We start from the raw sequence: 22246 nt of genomic DNA, 5'->3' as shown, positions 1-22246 counted from the left end.
ACGTGCCCCGCCGCAGCGTCTCCCATCCCTTCCCCCGCTCTGATTGGCTGAGCTCCGTTCCCCCTTCCGCAACCCGGGCCCTCGCCATTGGGCGGCTGTCAGAACGTTCGAGCCGTCACGACGGCGCTCCGGCGTCCTCCCTCTCGCAGCCAACGAGGCGGCGGCGTGGCGCATCAATCACGGCGCGGCGTCCAATGGGGAGGCGGCGGCGGCTCTCCTCCCGCCCCGTCGTCCGCCCGGAGCCGAATGTTGATGCGGGCGAGCCGACCAATGGGAGCGGCGGCGCCCTGCTCGTGCTGCTTTCGCGGCAAAAAGGATTTGGCGCGCAAACGTGTGCGGGGCCGGGACCAGCTGGGAACAATAACAGTGCCTGGAGCGGAGCGGAGCGGACCGGCTGAGCGCGGGAGAGAAGGGCGAGAGGATCCCGGCTCTGCGCGGGGCCACGACGGAGCCGAGCGGGGCAGGGCAGGGCGGCTGGGAAGTCGGCGCTGACCGGCCGAGCGTAGGCGGAAGGGAGCCCTGCTGTGTGCCGTAGCGCCCTGCCCTTCCCCGCGGAGACCCGCGCCTTCGTGGGGGCCTCGCAGATGACCCGGAAAGCAGCCTCGGCGCCCTCCGCTCTCGGCCTGGCCGCAGCCGCCGCCTCCTCTCCGCTCGCGGCCCTGGCCGGCTGCACCTCCGCGGGACACCATTTCCCGGGCCTCTGCCCTTAAAGGAGGATGGGGCGTGTTCCTGGCTCCCGGCCCCTGCCATCCGGCGACTCTCTGCACCCCCGCGGCCAGGACGGTGGCACCGGCCCGCTGATACGGCTCTGATTCCCGGGAAGCGGGAATCAAGACGGCGGGGTGGGGTGGGGTGGGGGAAGAGGGATCCTCCGGATTTCCTGCGGTGCGTGGAGGAAGGGAGGCAGAGGAGCGGGCAGGATCAGGCCTTTCCCCCCCCCTCCCTCACCCCTACCCACCCCACCCACTCTCCTCCGAGGCATGTGAGTGCCAGCGTTTTGTATCATGTCTCTGGAGGGCCTGGGGGTGACCCAGAATGTGGCGGACCTGGAAGCCCTGTTGAGGGGCGCGGAAGCCATCCATGTGATGGAGCAGCAGATCGTGATCATTTCCACCCCAGACCAGCTCTCCGCGCCCGGAGGAGAGAGCGACGCCGAACTGCTGCTGTTCGCCACTCCGCAGCCCGCCAGATTGGAAACGGCGACGCAGAGGCCTGCTCTGGAGCGCCCGCCGGTAATGCCACCCGATTCCCCGCTGCTGCTGCTGCTGGCTTCTAGGAGAGCTTTGCCAGCAACGAAATGTTTTGCAGCGTAACTTGTGTATAGCGTTCATATATATGTACTCCCGATGTTCTAGGACGCTCCGGAGATGGGCATATCTATAGATAGTTACCACTGAATCGTGCCCCATCCTCCACCGGGGGCATGGTGCAAAAATGTAAAAACTCTTGTGACCAACAGCAGTGTGGCAATCTTTAGACTTTACGCTCAGGGTAATGGAACAAGTTGCAATCTCCATAAAACCTTGTAGTTGGTTTTGCCCATATGTTGGGGGGAATAAGTGGTTAACTTCTCAGATTGCCTCGCTGCCACCAAATATATATATTTGGAATATATATATATATGTATATATAGACTTTCAACTTGTTGATTCTGTCCAGGTCAGCTACCTAGCAAATTCCAGCACTGCTAAATAATATGAGAGCCATTGTATTAGAGGCCTTTCTGATCCTTTCCTAGGTTGCTTATATCAGTTATATCTTTGAGATGATAGTTTTCTTTTAATCCCATGTGGCTTTGTAAAGGCTTTCCCTGTGCCTGTAATTACAGGAGGGATGTTGGGAGAGTTTCAAGACGGTGACTGAAATACAGTAGTGCCTCTTAAACGTGGCATATGTAGCAATCTCGAAGGAAGGGCAGAGTGCTCCTCATGAAGGCATGCAGAGAAATCATTAACTAGAAGGTCTGGGCTTCAAAATGTTACATTGTCGAACTTAACGCTGCAAGGTTGTCCTGTCTGACCTAGATAGATAGATACCCGGTTGTTGTTTTCTGAGCCTGGCTGCAGAACTTGCTGGATTGTGTCCAGTCTCTTCTTTCAGTGCAAGCAGCCTGCAAATGTTGTTAGTGAAGCAGCTTAACTTCCTGTTTCAGGATGTCAAGGCCCGAGTTCTGTGCAATTTGTTCTTAACAAAGACAAATGCTTGGCTTCGGCTTTGTTGTGCAGTTGCTTTCTTTAGAGCTACATACTCTGAGGTATGCAGTGACCAGCCTGATGTTAAACAAAAGGAAAACCTACCAAAGGGAAAGCTATTGGTAATAGATTTGCCACTGCATTGCAAAGGAAGGAAGTGGCAGGAGCTGTGCAACTTTGGTTTCTGTTCTATCAGGCTAGTGTCTTTGAATGTGTATGAGAGAAGGTGACGCATGTTGTGCCCCTAAGGATGGGCAGACCAGTCTAAATCTAGTCCATGTCAATTGGGCATGAATTAACATGTATGTCTGTTTCTGCATTCATCATTGCATTTCTTTTCTTAAAAAGTCTGCACGAGTTTTTAAGTGCATATTTTATCACAAAATAAGCTACTTAAATAATATTTCTATTTCAGTGTAGGCATTTGCAAACCTATTTTATAATAAAATACAGTTTTATTTAATATATTTTTTGTACATTGTACAATAAGTATTGCAGAAGTATGCAGTCTGAAGGATAATTATGCTCTGATCCACACATTAATCCAAGAAGTTTGGATCAAATTAGTTTGCACAGGAATTCACAGAATATCTCAAGCATTTCTATGTGTCCCATTATTTATGTTAGGGAGCATATGCATTTTCATATATACATGAACCAATCTTAAATTAGTTTGTGGCTAACAGTTTTAGCACTGACTGACTATGCTATGTTTTCTTACTATTATGTATGCTGAAAAAAGGCATGAACACAAAATGACACAATTTAGGAATATTGGGACATAGTGTGTACAGAGAAATAGGCAGATCTTCAAATGGTACTGGAGATGCTGTGTGAATCAGTGTATACACTATAGTAAAGAGCTTCCATGTGCTGCATTGTTTATAGTATGACTATTGACTATAGGATTTAGAGGGTTAGTGATGATGTATGTTTAACTAGTTAGAAGTGACAAGTACAGTAGATTAATTTGTTCTGTGTTTTTAATATATAGCATAATCACTAGTTGTAGCATGCACTAAGATGTTGATAAGAAGCTAGAGGTCCTGTTGGAAAACTGAATTTTTCAGAATTTTATATAAACATATTTGGTTTAAAAGAATTTGCTGGATCCTTAGATCCAAAACATGGGGCAAGCACATTCTCTAGTAGAGAGAGTCTCAGCAGAAGTTTTAAAAAGGAACAAAATATGCAGCAAAGTGAAGCATGGGAATTTGGGCTGCTAGACCCTTTTAAGATCATAGTTAGTCATATTTAGTCTGCTTACAGCACTCTTCCATTTCCCTCCCTCTCGCAATGAACAGACCACACCTTTAGTAAGTTTACATGCTTTACTTACAAACTCCAAAGGTTAGATTATTTCATGCAGCAGCACAAAGAACACAGGTAGAAAATTATTGGGTTTAAAAAATACTTCTGAGCACATGGCCTGGGCTTGAAGCGAGCAAGCTCAGATGCGCTGCCTGGTCTGCTTCAGATGGTGGAAGAGAATGAACAAAGACACTTCACCTCACCAGAGGTGAGAAGGTGTGGCCTAACAGAGTACAATTCTGAGTACAGTGGTACCTCTGGTTACGTACTTAATTCGTTCCGGAGGTCCGTTCTTAACCTGAAACTGTTCTTAACCTGAAGCACCACTTTAGCTAATGGGACCTCCCACTGCCGCTGCGCCACCAGAGCACAATTTCTGTTCTTATCCTGAAGCAAAGTTCTTAACCTGAAGCATTATTTCTGGGTTAGCGGAGTATGTAACCTGAAGCGTATGTAACCCAAGGTACCACTGTACAATTCTGTGGTCTTAACCCCTTCATGCTTTAACTACCCCAAGCTTGCTAGTTACATTTGATTGCAGTTTCCCACAGAATTCACTCTTCCGGTTTGCTTTGCTTACGTTCTAGGTGTAGGAACAGCATTTGGCAAAGAGAGGAACCTTCTTCAGGCCTTCTCCTCTGCACGTATGCTAGTACATCGAAGAGAGGATGGGCAGAGCCTGCTGGCCCTTCCCCGACATCCACATGTTCAGTGTGACGTATGAAAAGGGTAGCCCACACCTGCGTTTGTTGTCCATTGCATGGAGGTGCAACTGTATATACATAGGCTCCCCTTTGCAGACATTGCTATGAACCCATGGGTGTTTGGGGGTGGGGTACCAAATGTTGTGGGCAAAACCAGCAGTCACTGTCCCACTTCTCCATGTGTTAGTATACATTTAGAGCATAAAGTGCTTAACATAACCCTGCTTAATATGAATTTGTTGCAACTTACCAATAAAAGTAGCTTACTAATGTGTATCTGTCTGCCCAAGCCCCTAATGCTTTCAGTGCATGTTTGCTACCGTACTTATTTTCTCTCTCTTTCTTTGGAGCTTCTTGTGAACCAACATAGTAGCAATTCAACAAGCAAGAGTTTCTCCATCATCGCATCTCCATGTTGCGGGAAAATGCTGCCCCTGTTGAATTACATCTGTAAGGGCAAGGGGAAGGTTACAGTGTAGAAAGTAGGAGAAGCCTGCACAAGGAGTTTGACTAGGGCAATAGTGCGTCCCCCCCCCCCATGTCCCCCGTGGTAAAGGTAAAGGGACCCCTGACCAGGAGCTGGAACCGCTCGCCCCGTCGCGGGGATTCGAACTGCCAACCTTCTGATCAGCAAGCCCTAGGCTCTGTGGTTTAACACACAGCGCCACCCGTGTCCCTGTGTCCCCCGTGGTAGTTAGGGTCAAAAGAACCGCCAGAACAACATACAGGGAGGAGAAGAGGGGTGTTGGTTCTTTCTGGCCCGCTGAAATGCTTGTGCTGAGGCAACGATTGCCATAGCACTATGTTGAATTCCTACCATATACTGGTGCTTATACCAATAAACACACAGGGGAGCAGGGACTACCTGCCCCTCCAGTCCCAGTTGAAAGATGAGCTTGCAAACCTGGTCTCTTTCCCTGCCTTCTCAGTTGGGTTGGGTTGTCAGAGATTAAGTGAATGGAGCTAGATGCTTAAGGGACTTACTGTCCTCTGTGATGAGACAGTTGGCTATATTGTGTGGGATCCTCCTGCTACAACTGTCCGCTCCTGGAGAACTGAAGCTGTTGCTGGAGTTGGCCAGTGCAAGTGAGTTGATGGTTGCAGTTCTCGTTGCTCTTTCCCAGCAGGCAGAGCAAGGGAGGTGATGCTCACAAAAGCTGCCTGCATCCTTCTCCCACAGAGGCCCTTTTCTGTCGAGAGGGGCCTGCAGTGGGCAGCCGCTTTACAGTCGGTTCTTTGTTTTAAATGTTTGGGTCGGGAATCTGTAATGAGCCTTCACTTTGTGTTGTCTCATTGGGGTGCCTGTTGTTCAGGGCAGGACTGAAGATGTCTGCTTTCCCTGCCCTGTTGGTGCTGCTGTATTCAAGCCATGTAGTAGGTTTGAGGGCATGACCTTTGTGGGTGCATGGACGGTGCCAGCACCCCCAGAACCTGGATCTGCTCAATTTGCAGGGATCTGTCATTTTGGAATGGAAGCGAGAAAGGAAGGGCTATTTTTTAAAGGCTATTCCAAGTCAAATCTTGAAAAATATTTCAAATCCCAAGGTGTCCAGCTTTTCAGTTTTGGAGAACCAACATTAGGCTTTTTAGGCCCTCAGATTTGTTCAGGGTTTTTAGATGCCGCACCTTCTAAGTTTGCAGAAACTCAGATATAATAGGTACCAGAGGCTTTTCAGCTTTGCTAGGCTGGAATCTCATAGACACTTTGACCTTAGTACCTTTCTTTACAGTGGGCAGAGACAAACGGGTTGTGTACAACACTAGACCTACTCAGAGTGGACCTGTTGAGGTTAATGAAGCTAAATTAGCTGTGTCCTTTATTGCCAGTTGGTCTACTCTGAGTCAGACTAGAATTGGCTACAACCCACGGTCTTGTAATTGGTTTGTCTCACCTTGAGGTTATTTTTCTGGGTTCCCTACTATATGTAATTGTTGATGTCATTGTTTGATTTGAACCCTAAATTTGTCTTTCTAAAAAAAAAAAAAGCCCAACATCATACAAAATTATTTATTTCTTATTAATAGTTGTTTGCTACAAAAAATTGTGTCAAAGTAACATACTCTCCCCCCCAAAAAAGCACACAATATCAAATTTAAAATAAACTGGAAAATAAAAAGAACATTAGTAACTAAAAGTGCAAATCCTGGAACAAATGTGTTGGCAAAAAGGCCAGCACTATAAAACATTTTCTAACAATGCAGTTAATGATCAATACAAAATCTTTAAAGTAGTATATTGGTAGGCAACCAGGGGATAATAAACCCACATTTTAGCACAAAATGCACACTTATGCACACCCCCCACAAAGCCATGTGGATGTGACATAAAGGATGGCATATCCCCCACAGAGTCAGCATAAGCTAAGAGAAGAACTAACCGTTTCCATTTCATATGGTAATGGAAAAGGATACGTTACAAAAAAAGGTCAGGCGGCACCAAGACCTGCTTATGGCCACACTGTTAATGTTAATGTAGCAGCAGAAAAAGAGGAGACAGCCTACACTGCTCTCGCATCAAACTGCCAGCGGTTGTGGCTTTGTCATGCATCCTGAAGCACACTCACCTGGCAACAATGACACAACGCACTAAATCCTCTGGGTTGTGCAGCACCACAGTCTCAGCCACTCACTAGGCGCTTGATATTTCAGGCATCTTCTCCAAGCGGTTGGAGAAGATGCTCCTCTATCGCCCTTTCTCTCCAGCTGTTCTCCCACCTCTGCCCTTGCGCACTGGTGATGCACCAACCTGGGCTGTATGTGTTAGTAGTAACAACAACAACAATAATAAATTTAGTAATATGTTTCCTATTAACATAAAAATACTATGGCCATGGCAATGTAGAAAGGGGAATGCCTGGGTGCAACATATCATTATGACATGAATGTGCCTCAGGTTGACAGGAACAGGAAAGCACATTCCCAAGACCAACCAGGTCATGCACATTAAACAGAGTATTCTTTGGGACAGAATTAAAAATTAAGCTCCCTTGCTGAAAGAACAAGTTCCAACTCTCTCCCCATTTAAAAGGCATTCTTGGCATCACATGTGAAGGCATCCACAGGGCATGTCTACTCTGCAGACCTAAACTGGTTTAATTGCTATAGCTTCCCACCTAGGGCCCCAAGAAATTTTGGTTTTACAATGAGGCAAATAATTTCTAATTCAGGCTTCCTCAAACTCTGCCCTCCAGATGTTTGGGGACTACAGTTCCCATCATCCCTGACCACTGGTCCTGCTAGCTAGGGATCATGGGAGTTGTAGGCCAAAAAAAGCTGGAGGGACGAGTTTGAGGAGGCCTGTTCTAATTCATGCTGGATTCATGCTTCCATTTAAAGTGCCTGTACCTGAGGGATTCATTTAGGTATGCCCAACATTTACTCCTTAAAGCATTTTTAGCATGCTGCGATAACTTCTGCAGTAGCTTTAAAGCACTCTATAGAAGGTATTTACTTGCAGGATGCATGAGAATATACTTCCTTTAGTAAGTAACACCTTCACCCCCACCTTCGTCTCATCATTTTGTCTTAGCTGCTGGGAAAGAAGCAGTCTCTTTCTTTTATGAGTAGTTGGACAAGTGGAAGCAGTGGAATTTGACCTGATGATTTCTTCAGATCCTGGAATTGCCAGGTGAGATCTCTCAGCATCGCTGCTCCTCGTAGCCAAGAAGCAAGCTGCTCACAAGTGTTTCAGGCCTTCATCAGAGACAGAATAGCGCAGGGGTGAGGCTCGATCCGATTACTAGCATCCCACGTTAAAGGGAAGGAAGCATAGAGACCATTCCTGGACAGTAAAATGGAACAATTCATAAATTGAAGCCTTCAGCCTGAGTTCGGTTTGGAAAAGAATTGTATCTCTCTTCCCGTAGGGTGGTTCTCAGCAAACACCAGCCCTGGAAAACAAAAGAAAAAAACTAGATGGTAGGGTTATGTTTGCGCTGTGCCTAGTGTATTCCAGTCATTGGCAAAAAAAATGCAGGTGGTATTTTTTATTTAAAACTGTGTCTATGAAGCCTGTCTTGTTAACTGTCCACAGGCATTATAGATTTCCTAATGCTTCCTTTCAGAAGAAGCAAATAGGCTTCCAGAAAGCGGAATGTCCAGGCTTGCATTTGCTTTGCTCTCCAGCTGTTGTAATCTCTGGGAATGGATAGACCTGAGGATGCGATCTTGTTGTGCGGGGACCTATGATCTGTGCGGAAAATTGTACCCACAGAATAAACTAAAAGATGGTCTGAAAGGCATGGAGAAATCATTCTGTCCTTATGGTTGCAGACTGGCAACCCATTTCAATCTAATGTACCAATTTATCATCTTCTTGATAGTTACTCTTCTTAATCTTTTATCTACCTATATTTTTGCTGCAGTCAAGCTTTTCTTTGTAGTGGTCATCCTTTGTAGTTTCTATGCTACCTCCTAACTAATTTCCATCTGTGTTAGCAATCATTTAATAAGGTTGAGTTGGAAAAACAGGATAATGTTGTGGGATATTATCTTAACCTAATGATAACTTAATTATTTGTTGAAGCTATGTGTCTGAATCACCGATAATATGACTTGTTGCTTCTACCAGTTTTGGGGTTATCTGTGGAAATGTCTGCTCCCTCTGCTATGGGACTGAGGAGCTTTTGGCCCTCCAGATGTTGTTGGACTGTAACTCCCAATAGTCTCATCCAGTATTACAATAATCAGGGATGACAGGAGCTGTAGTTCAGCAATATCTGGAGTGTCAAAACGCTCCCAGCCCTGCTCTACTAGTATGACTTCTGGTCGTCTTCTTCTTCTTCAACACATCAGGTTGGAGCAACTTCTCTCTCCCTCATTGAAACATCCCATCCAAGTTGATTGCTCTGTAAATAGCAACTAAAGTGGGATTCTCAAACAAACAAACATATTGCAATTGTGCTATCCTTACTGGATTTTTGTTTGTATAAAAAGTCCTGCATCTTTTGCTCATTGCTAGGCAACCTCATGGAGATTTGTTGTTTGTGGAACTCTTCTTGTTTGTGATCGACTTCTATTAGGTCAACACTTCAGGTCTCTGTGGCCCAAGATCTTGCCATCTCTTACTCTTCTGTTTCAGGCAAGAGGTATGGAATTACTAGAGCTTAAAGGTTTATCAGTTGTTGGTGTTGATGACTGGAATATCATTGATGCTTAGGTTCATTGAAATAATACCTGGGACTTGCAGAATATAAGCTCTCCTTACTCCACACTTTGAAAAGAAGCTGCACAGAAGAAGAATAAAAAATACGCCATGACCAGAAGGCTTTCTGTTGCTGAGTTGTTGCTCATGAGCAGTGAATAGTTTGGACAGTTTCCTAAGCTTTTCCTTATTCTGGGCAATAGTAGCTAGGGTGCTTTTGGATGGTTCTTAGTAAGCAAGCTTCTTGTCTATGAAAAAAATACCAATTCCAATTACACAATTACTTCACACATTACTTTCTGCTATGGTTTTAGACAGTTTTGTTGATGTCTTAGGGCTCTGTCTACAGTTGCAGAGAAACTATATGATACAGCCTTTGCTGTACCACTTCTGTTTGGAAGTGGGAGACACTCATAATAAGAGCCCTGCTGGATCCAGCATCCTTTTTCCCCACAGTGGTCAGCCAGATGTCCTTGGGAAGCCCACAGGGAGGACAGGAAGTCAGTCGCTCTCTCCCAACAACTGATAATTCAGACTGGTAATTCATAGTGCCTTTGAACGTGGAGATAGCACATAGCCATATAGATTTCGTCCTCTTTTTCAAAGTACTCTTGGGCTCTTTCCGCTTCACAAACTCTTCCTTGTTTCACTGCATAGCTGAAATGAAATTATAGTGATCCACCAACCTTTTGCAAATCTCTCTCTCTCTTCTGTTCCAGGTAAAACGGAAGCTGAACTTGGAGACTGACCACCAGTACATTGCAGAGAGTGTTCATGCAGCCCGAGGAAGAGCGAAAAACCCTGTCAAAGGTGCTAGTGGCCAGATGGGAACCCTGTTGCTTTTAATTACTCCACAGATTTTTCAAGATTCCTTGTCCCAGTAGCTAAACAGGGCAGGACTTCCTGTTCCTAGAACAGCCTGAGCCTAGAAGAAGGCTGTGGTGCTTTGGGGGGGGGGGAGTAAGCAATTACCTGCCTTGTGCATCGTTGGGGGGGGTGGCTTCCCAAAAGCCATTGGAAACGAAAATGAAGTGATTCCACCACCCCCCCTTTAAAAAATAGTTATTTTTATTTTGGCAACTTATATACCCCTTAATTACAATCTTCTCTAAGCAATGTACAGGTAACCCAGCCATACATTAACGATAGATATATCAATTACAACTATACAATCGGATTTCGGTTAAAATGGTACAGAAATAAGTGCAAGGAGACACACGGCTGAAAGACAGAAGTGAAAGGACCACTGCAAAAGAGACAAATGGAGTCAGGGGAAAAGAGGGGACCAGCTATGTCACTGTAAAAAAATGTGAAAATCCTAATAAATGAGCAGTAATTGTAGTAAATGCTGAAGCTGATGTGTTGCACTAGATTTAGAATCCTAGAAATCTGGGCATTTTTGTTTTGTTTTGTTTTTAAAAAGTGAAAAAAGAGCAAGTTCCTCACAAAACTGCAGTTCTGGAAGGGACCCCAAGGGACCTCCTAGTCCAACCCCCTGCAATGCAGAAATCTCAACTAGCTCTTATATGGCAGGTGGCCATTCAGCCTCTGCTTCAAAACCTCCAAGGAAGGAGATTCCACCACCTTCCCAGGGAGTCTGTTCCACTGTTGAACAGTTATTAACTGTCAGAAAATTCTTCCTGATGTTTAGTCAGAATCTCCTTTCTTGTAACTTGAAGCCATTGATTTGGTTCCTAGCCTCCTGAGCAGGAGAAAACAAGCTTGCTTCATCTTCCATGTGGCAGCCCTTGAGATATTTGAAGATGGCTATCATAGCTCCTCTTTTCCAGGCTAAACATATCCAATTCCCTCAACTGTTCCTCATAAGGCTTGCTTTCCAGACCTTTGATCACCTTGGTCTCCCTCCTCTGCACACGCTACAGCTTGTCAGTATCCTTCTTGAACTGTGGTGCCTAGAACTGGACACAGTATTCCGGGTGTGGTCTGACCAAGGCAGAATAGAGTGGTACTATTACATCCCTTGACCTGGACACTGTGCTTCTGTTGATGCAGCCTAGAAGATCATTCACTTATTTTTGCTGCTGCATCACCCTGTTGACTCCTGTTAAGCTTGTGGCCCACCAAGACCCCTAGATCCTTTTCTTGTACTGTACCTAAAAAGCTGTGAAGATAGACTTGAAACCATGTTGGCCCTGGCATCTGACGTCGCTGAAGCTGAAGGGAAACTGGGTAGGCTGCTGCAGGGGACTGCAAAACTCTTTGCTTGCCTTACCTAAGGAAGTTTTCTGCTCCTGCTAGAAAGAGACAAATACTTGTGCAAATCAACCGGAAGACATGGCCAGTTCCTCTTTTGGTTGCAGTGTAATTGGTGGATGGATATCTTTCAGACTGTAGACTGATTTTTATAATGCACCTTAATGGGTCTGCAAATCTTTGCTTTTCACCATGAGCCCCTGCCGTCTCCTCTGCAAAACCCTTCCTACTTGCTTGAGTAAATGGGAAGGTCTTGCTGGAGCCCTCTTTGAGAAGCCACGATCTTTATATTTTATCTGGTGCCTCGGATAGCAGAATTCAAGGCATTGGGGGGGTTTAAATTCTGAGCCAAACCGCAGTAACTTGGGCAAATGCTGCTTGATTTGTGATGCAGCCAAGCACCATGAGCTGGACAGGTTCACATTCCAAGCCATGCAGTGACAAACCTTCAACAACGTTGCTAGTTGTAATGAAGTCATCATTGATCCTCAGGGGTGAAGTCTCCTGGAGAGAAATCCCGCTATGAAACCTCCCTGAATCTGACCACCAAACGTTTCCTGGAGCTGCTGAGCCAATCGCCTGATGGTGTTGTGGATCTCAACTGGGCTGCAGAGGTGTTGAAGGTGCAGAAGAGGCGGATCTATGACATCACAAATGTCCTGGAAGGTATCCAGCTGATCACCAAGAAGTCCAAGAACCATATCCAGTGGTTGTAAGTAGAATGTCACCTGTTCTTTGGGTTGCCCTATTCTGATTGTATTGGTTTTCCGAATTTCTCCTGGCCTTAGGAAGTAACCCACCTCTTGCATTTGCTGTAGGAGACTTGCCTGGTTGTCCTTTGGGAATGTGTCTCTTAGGAGAAAGGCTTTGTCTTCATTTCTGTTGTATGAAATGAAGTTTGGCATGGATAAGGCTTTCTGTACACTGTATTGCACAAAATTAATAGGGTAACACTTGAAGATGAGAGTGATAACTACTGGACTTAATACAGCTCTTTTTGTTAATAGTTCTCATTTACAAGCATTCTTCTGTGAGTGAATGTCGTCACAAGGGCTATATATGGAGTCAAAGTTTAAAGAAACAAAAGACTACATCAAGAAAACTTGAACATGGTGCCAGAAAAACTGAATTTGGCTTTCTATGTAAACTACAAAATGAAATGTACATACTTTATGGAATGTGCGTAAAATGTGCTGCTTGTCACAGGAATGGGCAAACAGCTTTGTAGGGCAGAGAAATCCCATCTCCTGAACCACTGGGAGTCCTGCTGTAGAGTGTACTTGCACCTCTGCTCCATTCGTGCTTTTGAAGCTGCACCAGTATTTATTAGTACTATTATTTGAATAAAATGTGCTTTCCTGGGTATGTTTATTGAGAACCCAGCCTCTCACTACAGATAGTGGAGCATCCACTTTGCATGCAGAAAATCCCAGGTTCAATCTGTGACATCTCCAGGTAGCACTGGAAGAGGTGTCTGTCTGAAACCCTGGAGAGCCACTGCCAGACATTGTAGACAAAACCGAGCAAGGTGGACTAATGGTCTGACGATATAAGGCAGCTTCCTATGATCTTATGACAAAATTAAACGAGGCTTAACTTCCAAGTAAGTCTGCATAGGATTGCAGCAAACCCCATGGAATAAAATGGGACTACCTTATGAGTAAATGTGGCTAAGATTATGCTGTTAAGCCTGACTTAAGCTAAAAAAAGCTTCTCTTCTGTCCTTTTGAATATGTTTTATTCCCCTCCTGCACGGAAGAGATGATCTTACAAAAAAGCCTGTGTATATAATGTAATGCATGAAGCGTGGCATGAATGTGTTCATCTGCAATATATGCCTGGCCCATGCCATGCTGTAGAAAAATGTGCGCTGCATCCCATCCTGATGTGGGGATTATTTGAATGTGTAGAGATGGTTGTATATAAATATTCACCAACGTCAAATGAATAGCAGATGAAAAGTTGTATTGGATAGAGTTGACCAACTTTCAGAGTTGGCCCAATGTGACTTCCATGTTGCTGCACCATAAAACATCTAATATAAGTACCTGGGCATTCACTAACCCTGCGCTGGATCAGTTTCGACCATGTGGGACCATAGAACATGCTGTCTGTTCCTCTTTTTAATACGCCCCCTGATGTTGGGAGACAGCAGGACACTGATGAGACTGTTCCACCTTGACTTGCCCTGTTTCCTTTAGGGGGAGCCGGACTGCTGTGGGGAGCGCCAGCAAGAGCCAGGGGTTGGTGAAGGAACTCCAGGATCTTCAGGCAGCAGAACAGCAACTGGACAGCCTCATCCAGATGTGTACTACTCAGTTCAAGCACCTCACGGAGGACCCAGAATACAAGCAATATCCTTCTGTGGAAGGTGGAGGGGGGATTGGGTGCTTTTGGCAGACCGGAAGATGCAGAGCTGGGCTCCTAAGCATTAGCCAGGTGCAGCAAGAGTGCCTTCTTCCAAAGAGGTAGTTGCACCCCTGACATTCCAGGACTGGGTGTTGGTGTTTTAATTTGTACTTCCCCACCCTGTGAGCTAATGGAAAATCCCTACCTGGCTGCTGGTTAAGGCTGTGCATTGTCAGTGGAATGGAGAGCTGTGTGAGAGCGAGAGAAGGGTGGCGTTGAATCAGTCAGATGTTGCTAGTTGATTTTTGCCTGGCAGCTCTGTAGCCGAGCCTGTTCCTGATAATGTGACTTGGATCCCACCCTCTGTGACGGGTGCAGTGCCGTAAATGTGCCACAGCTGTCACATTTAACTCTGTTTCAATGTGTTCCTTTGCAATCCTGCCCCATTGAAGTTTGACTGGGAGGCACACAGCTCATCACCAACACAGCCCACACTTTATATATAAGCAAGTGGCTTTTCTTCAGGGTGTCTGGTGGAAGTAGCTGACTTGATTATCTTCATGGTCCTAAGGATTAGGCCGGGGATCAGCAAACTTACTGCGCCTCGGTTCGGTGTCTCCAGCACCGATCGCATGGGGGAGTGCGCGCCCATACATGGGCGCACACGCTATTTCTGGCGCACTTCCGGGTTGGAGGAGCACCGCAAATAGCATGTGCACGGGCCTCCTCCGACCCGGGTGTGCACCGGAAATAACGCTTGCCCATGCACACAAGCTATTTCCAGTGCTCCTCTGACCCAGAAGTGGGCAGCTGCGCCGCGCTGGTAAGAGCGGGCGGCGGGAGTCACCGTGGGCCAGATAAATGAGTCCCTCGGGCTGTATCTGGCCTGCGGGCCTTAGTTTGGAGACCTCTGGATTAGGCTGATGGGCTTGCTGTCCATTTTGAGTCATCCAGGTGATATCACAGTACAATGTGGAGCAGAAAATTTCCCCTCACTGTCTCCCAAAGTGTTAGCATTCTTCTCCAAGAATGTATACAGTTAACAAGGAATTGATTGTAATGAAGGCTGACACCTGTGTGAAGCCATTATAGTGCAGAATCCATTGGGAAATTGCACAGGCGGACTCTGTGATGCTGATCCATGGATGTACAACGTCCATGTTTGGGAGGAAGAGGAAAATGTGCCCGAATGTTAATGATGGTATATATATATATATATAGATAGATAGATAGATAGATAGATAGATAGATAAATAGCAGTTTTACTGGGCGGGGTTCCTATTGCAATAACAAATGGTTTCTTGCTGTGTGGAAAAGCTATATGTGCCATCCCACATTAAAGCAATTCTTTCATTTTGTATCTTCCCCACAATGTTTGGTAGCTGAAGGATACAAGCATATTACGCTGCATTCAGGAGAACAGTGGCAGTCTTTGTTTCCCAAAAGCTAGTGATTTGGGCTTGGTAACTTTGCTTTGTGCCTTGGCATGTAGTCTGTCATCCTTCTCTTGGCAAAACTTGACTGGGCACACCTCAGCTTACGTGACATGCCAAGATCTGCGCAGCATTGCAGACCCTTCTGAGCAACTGGTGATGGTGATCAAAGCCCCCCAGGAGACGCAGATGCAAGTCTCTGACCCGGCGGAGGTAACTCTTCCTGGTTGCTTACAGGGCCATTGTGCACAGAATGCTTTCTGCACCAGCTCCTACTAGCTGAGCCGGTCACTCCCTTTGCAGGAGTCTGTGGTGACTGATCCAGCTGTAGCCAACCCTGAACCAATGGTATGGCTAAGAAATTGAGTCTTCAAGAATCGTAGGCCAGTAAGGATCCTTTCTCGCTTGCCTATCCAAGGCAGGATTCTCTATGCATCATACTGATCCCAACCATGTCATCTCCAGTAGACAGATCTGGAGGCAAGAATTAGAAATACATCAGATAGTTCATGCAGCTACAAACTGTATGGAAGGGTGGAGAGGGGATAGCCAGTAGCTTCACTTTAACTGGATTAGCTATTAATGGTGAGTAAGAATCAACATTCACTCACCCACGGAGCCTTGCTAATAATAAATTGTTGTCCTCCAGAAAAAGGCAGCTCAGGCAATGTTCTGTCTCTGTCCTTCCTAATACAATTGGTGAGTTAAGGGGAAAATTCCCATGGATGTAGTAGACAATGTGAAGCTAATGCTGCACATTTGGGGAGTACTCCTTGAAAAAGTGACTGCTCTATTATTTAGCCCCTGTTAGAGGCAAGAATGGTAAGACTGTGCCCCCTTCCCATCAAATCCACGTTTTGTAAAACCCTAATTAATCCCAATGTCCACCCGTTAATCCCCACATCACTGGAATATAGGTTAAATTCCCACCATGTTTTGACCATAATCTCTTCTTCAGGGGAACAAGCTGGTAGGGAGATTTTCCACTACAGAAAACTATTCAGTTGTGTTAATGTCTCCTCAGATGCCCACCTCTTCTTCTTTTCCAGGCTTTCCAAATTGCTGTGAAGAGCACCCAGGGCCCAATAGATGTGTTCCTGTGCCCAGAGGAGAGCTCTGGAGTCTGCAGCCCCACCAAGAGTCCATTGAAGGTGGCTTCCAAGGAACCTTCTCCAGGGTCTTCGCAAGCAGCAGCAGCAGCAGCCCCTGCACTTCTGCGTCCCTCCCAGGAAATGAACTCACCATTGCTGAGTGCAGACCAAGGTATGCGGATTGGGGAACAGGGCAGCTGAAGGTCCCTTTGGAACATGCTGTGATTGGAGGCTGTATCAAAGCAGGTCAGGATCTGAGCCTATAAGAGCGTGAGAATTGCCTTGTTAGGTCTGACCATGGTCCATCTAGTCTGGGAATCTCTGTACAGCTGAGCCCAACCAGGTGCATTGAGAAGCTTGCAAGAAATACATGGTTGTGCTGGCTGTCCCTTTATTTTGTTTGCAGCAGCTGATACACCACCCCCATTTCACCATAGGTCATAGAACAGGATGCAGAGTGAAGTGTGGGAGCAGTTTGGGGGCTTGCGAGGGCAGGCTTTGTTTGTGGACTGGGGACGGATCATTGATACACAAACACAGAAGATATTGTATTCTCTCCATATGAACTGACCTAGACCCTGCGACCATCGTCTTCTCCATGTGCCTCCTCCACAAGAGGTCCAGAGAGTGGCAACTCGAGAACGGGACTTTTCTGCAGTGGCTCTCTGCTTGTGGAATGCTCTCCCCAGGAAAGCTTACTTGGCGCCTTTGTTACATATCTTTAGGTGCCAGGCAAAAATATTCCTCCCTTCCTAGGCCTTTGGCTAATTAAACAAGACCATAAACTGGTGTGGGTGGGTGTGTAATTGTTTTTGTTTGTTACTATGTTGTGTACTTTTGCGTTTTTATGCTGTAAACCAGAGGTCACCAAACTATGGACCTCGGGCTGGATCCGGCCCAATTGCCTTCAGGATCTGGCCCGCGAACGGTCCGTGGATCAGTGTGGGCCGTGGGGTTCTGTTCTCTCCCCCCCCATTTCTTTTCAGCCATTTTTTTCCTGCGCCGCCATTTCCTCCCTCCCTCTCACGCACCGCGGTGGTGCCTCCTCCCTCCCTCCTACTTAGAAGTGCGAGCAAAGGCAGACCTTCATCTTTCTGTGCTGTGTGTTGTAAGCCAGTGGGGGGGAATTGATTCCTGTGCTCCCCATCTTAGCATTACCTTCTCATAACTCAATAGATTTCAGCCACTCTGGTTTTCTGATGAAAAAACCCAGAGGGGCCTGCCTAGTGTAAACTCTGTTAGCAGCAAGAGATCCAAGAATTCCTCTCTGTCCAGTTGTTTAATCTAAAACCTGCTCACGCCAACTTAATGGGTGGAGTTGCGTGGAAAATATGTATTTTGTGCCTACTGAAGTCTCCGTATAATCAGATCAGGAATGTTAGGTAGGGCTTCAAGTGGTCAAAGGGGGAGGCATTCTGTTCTTCCCCTTTCCCTCCTGGCCCTACCCAAGCATTACTGCACGCACTGCTAATGCTGGGCTTTCCTTTCCATCACCCAGATATAGGAAGCTGCCTTATGCCAAATCTAACTCTGTACTGTCTACACCGACTGGAAGCATATCCCCAGGGTTTCAGGCAGGGGTTTCTTCCTAGCATACCTGGAGAAGCTGGGCATTGAGCTCTGGCCGCTCCCTATGAGAGGCCAGTCTCAGCAGGTTCCTTGTGCTTTAGGCCTGATGGTTCGCTGTGGCTCCTAGTGATGGTTGACAGGCACTACTAGGGCAGCTGTGCTTAAAGAAGGAACTATCCACCCTAACTTTTCTTCTAAACCTGGCTTTTGCCCACACTTTCCCTAGTTTTCCTTGCCTGAACTGACATGCGGCATTTTGGAAGAGATTTCTGCCTGGAAAGAGTAGAACACCGTCTTAAAACATGCCCTTTTCTGTCATGGTGGCCTCTTTTAAGAAGCCACCATAATCTCATCTGCTTTGTTGCTGGGCTCCAGGTTTCTTTCTTTTCTTTTCTTTTCTTTTCTTTTTTTGCTGAGCCACCTGCCTTCCCCATGGCAGTGACAAAGCACAGTACTTAGGGCTGGGGTTCCCTGTCTATGGGCTGAGTAGAAGAAAAGACCACAGGCTGAATTTCTGGGGAGGCACATGGACAGATAGTGTGGCAAGGAGGTCGGTGTCGTGACTCAGCAGTTGTGCCTGGTGCCTTTGTTTCATGCGCTGCCTCTCCTTGGGAGGGCTAGATAAGGAGTCCATAGGCATGTTAGGCGTATCAGAAAGGTACTGACAAGGTTTGGAGTGAAGGTTGTTCCTCTTTTGCAAGTCTCTGACAGGGGAGACTGAAGAAGAAGAAGAGTTTGGATTTGATATCCCGCTTTTCACTACCCGAAGGAGTCTCAAAGCGGCTAACATTCTCCTTTCCCTCCTTCCCCCACAACAAACACTCTGTGAGGTGAGTGGGGCTGAGAGACTTCAGAGAAGTGCGACTAGCCCAAGGTCATCCAGCAGCTGCATGTGGAGGAGCGGGGAATCAAACCCGGTTCCCCAGATTACGAGTCTACCGCTCTTAACCACTACACCACACTGGCTCTCAGTGTGCAAGTTAATGTGGCTGCGTAAAGGATAGGCGTGCCTGGCGTGCTCTGGTCCATGGGGTCACGAAGAGTCGGACACGACTGAACGACTGAACAACAACAACTATATATATATATATATATATATATATATATATATATATATACACACACACACACACATACACACACACACGGAAAGGGGAGGAAGATGCACTGCCAAACTTGAGTACCAGGTGATCAATGGCCACACTGGTTATGTTCTGTCTCCACTGAATACCAGTTACTGGGGCGAACGTTACGGCACTCGGGTTTCACTTACAGGCTTCCCATAGGCATTTCCATTGCTGGCAAGAGTAAAAGCTTTTAATTTACTCTGGCCTTTGGGTTATAGGGAGCATTATCACTGACTCTGCTGCTGTCAGGTGTTCAAACTGCTGATGATGATGTTGAATTCAGTTCTTGTTTTTTTATTGCGTTTATGTTGTTAGCCGCCTTGTGCTCGTCCAGGAGGAAGGACAGGATATAAAACTGCTGAGCAGTAGTCCAGTAAGTTGCTGCATGCACGGAACGAGTTCTGTTCATGCAGTGACACTCTCTCCGTGCCCCTAAATATTCTCTGGATGGTTGGAGGAATCCTAGAACAGGTTTAGGGTGAATGCAAGAGGTGCACAGTGAGGGAGGAGAAGAGGGGGGCAGGAAACATCGCACTGTGTGAGCAAACTTTGTTCCTCACACACATACCCCACTTAGTGCTATGTTGAATTTCGTTCAGTGTAATGAAATGAAATAAATCGTGGGCAGTCTGCCTGAACTGGCCTGTGTCATTTTAAATGCACGCTTTAAAAGTTCATCGTTCATTACCCAGAGAAGTTGGTTATGGCATGATTAAAAAATAGAAGTAATGAATGAAACCCATGTGTTTTGTGTTTTGCAGAGCCCCTGTTGTCTAGGGAGAGCGCATTGCCACTGAAGTGCCCTGCGGATGACGTGAACCTCTCGCCACTGGCATCCGTGGATGCTTTGCTCCAGCAGGGCAAGGAGGACTTCTCAAGCTTCCTACCTGCCGAATTCATTGCGCTTTCGCCAACCCAGGACTATCACTTTGGGCTCGAGGAGGGCGAAGGCATCAGCGAGCTCTTTGACTGTGATTTTGGAGACTTGACTTCCTTGGATTTCTGAGCATCCTCAGGTGGGGTGGGGAGTGCCACTCAGCTGGCCCTGCCCCACCACGGGGCATCCTCTCAGAGCTGACGTCTGAATGTAATCGCAAGGCCAGCTGCAGCCTCCTCGGCCGGTGTGCTGCGGAGAGGACTCCAGGGGAGGAAACAGAAGGCAGCAGTGGCCGGGGTGTGATTCAGTTCTTGGCTGCCTGTCGCCAGCCACCTCGCTGCGATTGAAGAAGGTGGCTGTGAAGCTAATAATGGCTGCTGTGAATGTTGCAGGCCCCTTTCTGTGGCCTTTCAGTGGGCCTGCTGCGTCCAGGCCCATAGTAGTAGTGTCCAGGGCCATCTTGATTCTCTGGTGCCATGTTTTGACTCTATAGGGGCAGTCCTAGTAGTTAATGCTGTTGCCCTAGCAACAGCTGACTTAACTCTCGCTCAACCACTCCTTTCCCCCAAGTCCTCACTTTAAACTGAATTTTGCTGTGGGCAAACCACCCCACCCCGTGTCAGCTGTTTATCGCTCCTTACTGTGAGCAATTTCCTCTCTTGCCTTGGAAACCGTGACTGTCAGAAGAGTTTCTGAGAACAGGCGTTCCTCCCTCCCTTCTGTCAGCAAAGTCTCCCCTGGGGTGTAGGGCAGTAATGGCCTGGATATTCATTGCGAGAGGGGGCACCTCTCTCTGCCAGCCAGCTGTGGAAGGAAAAAAAGGCAAGAACAGTATACTTCTAAGTAATAATTGGTGATAACCTGACACCCCATTGTCCTACAGACCAGGTCATTCTGGTTGGCTGGCATTGAGACATCAACAATTTGCAGTTTGAGGATCAGAGGTGGGGGGGGGGGTTCTTTTTGCCGGCAAGGTGTAAACCTGAGTTTTGTAATCCTGTAGTGAAATAATGGCCATTTTGAGGAAAGGAAGCCAAGTGTGTAGAATTGTGCAGGATGACGCTGAGGGAACCTTTCAGCAATTTTTTTTTTTGGGGGGGGGGAGCTGCTCAAAGCTAGTGAAACAAAATAGATAATCAGATGTGCCTGAAGAGTTGCTTCTCCCTATATATATATACACACACACACTGGTTGCAAAAGAGAAGTGAATATAAGGAACCCAGGAATGATGGGCTGAGTTGTTTCTGGATATTAGCCTGGGGCATAAGGTCCTACTCATGATAAAGCTTTAAGGAGGATTCTATATAGATTATTTATTTATTTTGGGCTCTCCCCCCCACACACACCTCACCTTTTTTTTTTTTTTGGAAGGCCTCTGAGTCTCCCAACGTTTGTGTGCAGAAGAAGTTAATTTCCGGGGATGGGTTTGGTGCGACTTCTTTATTATTTTTATAAAGAAGTAGGCTAGATGGCCATTGAATTTGGCTGCCCTTTTCTTTTGATGAGCAGAAGGCAGGAGGGGACAGTGATTAAGGTGAGGTCAGCCAAGAGCTTTTTGCTTCATCGGGAGGGAAGCAAAATGTGGCTCGCCTAGTCTCCAGAAAGGCAAGGAATTATGTTTTCTGGCTGTGGTGCAGATAATAATGTAAAGCTGTATATGACAAATGCCTTTTTTTTTCTTGGAGACCTGTTTGACCCTCCCCTGCGAAGCAAAAGGCGTGAATACTGACTGCCTTCAGTCTGTGCACTGCCCAAACATCCCCCCTCCCCCTGTGCTAAGCACTATGGGGTTTTCTTCAGAAATCATGAATTCATATTATTTATTTATTATTTATGTGGGCTCAATCCAGTGTTTCTGGAAGGTTAAAGGGCAAGTAAAGAGGAGACTTCATGAAGTGGAACTCTGCATGTCCAGGCATGCAGGGAAAGAGGCCATGTTGTATCCTGGTAGAATAGCTAGCCTAGCAAAATGAGGAATGGAGGAAGAGAGTTTGAGAAATTAGTAGCCAGTGTGTTGTAGATGAGCTGTTGGGGTCCGGTAGGACAAGGTTGCTCTTGTGTCCCACCTGTGTAGTGGGAGGTGTGGCTGGTCAATATTGTTGTGCTGAAATGCTATTTATTGGTAGAAAAATGAACGGCAGGTTCATCTTGTACAGGAATACTCCGTGTTGAGGGTGTTGAGGAGGAAGGGAAGGGAGAGAGATACATACAGCTTTAGTTATAGGAGTCTGAGGAA

The 22246-nt window shown here is 46.6% G+C and overlaps 1 protein-coding gene across 1 annotated transcript; it reads left to right on the top strand.

The window, feature by feature from the left end:
* The first annotated feature begins 274 nt into the window (after positions 1-274).
* Positions 275-20962, top strand: E2F1 (E2F transcription factor 1). Its single transcript, XM_033153287.1, has 7 exons — positions 275-1232; positions 10070-10160; positions 12057-12276; positions 13766-13918; positions 15445-15559; positions 16396-16609; positions 19895-20962. Exons 1-7 carry the CDS (start codon positions 1005-1007, stop codon positions 20137-20139), a joined length of 1266 nt encoding a protein of 421 aa, XP_033009178.1. The 5' UTR covers positions 275-1004; the 3' UTR covers positions 20140-20962.
* The last annotated feature ends 1284 nt before the right edge of the window (positions 20963-22246 follow it).

Source organism: Lacerta agilis, chromosome 6, assembly GCF_009819535.1.
Source record: "Lacerta agilis isolate rLacAgi1 chromosome 6, rLacAgi1.pri, whole genome shotgun sequence".
In the NCBI taxonomy this organism is placed as follows: domain Eukaryota; kingdom Metazoa; phylum Chordata; class Lepidosauria; order Squamata; family Lacertidae; genus Lacerta; species Lacerta agilis.
This window is presented reverse-complemented; position numbering and strand designations above follow the sequence as displayed.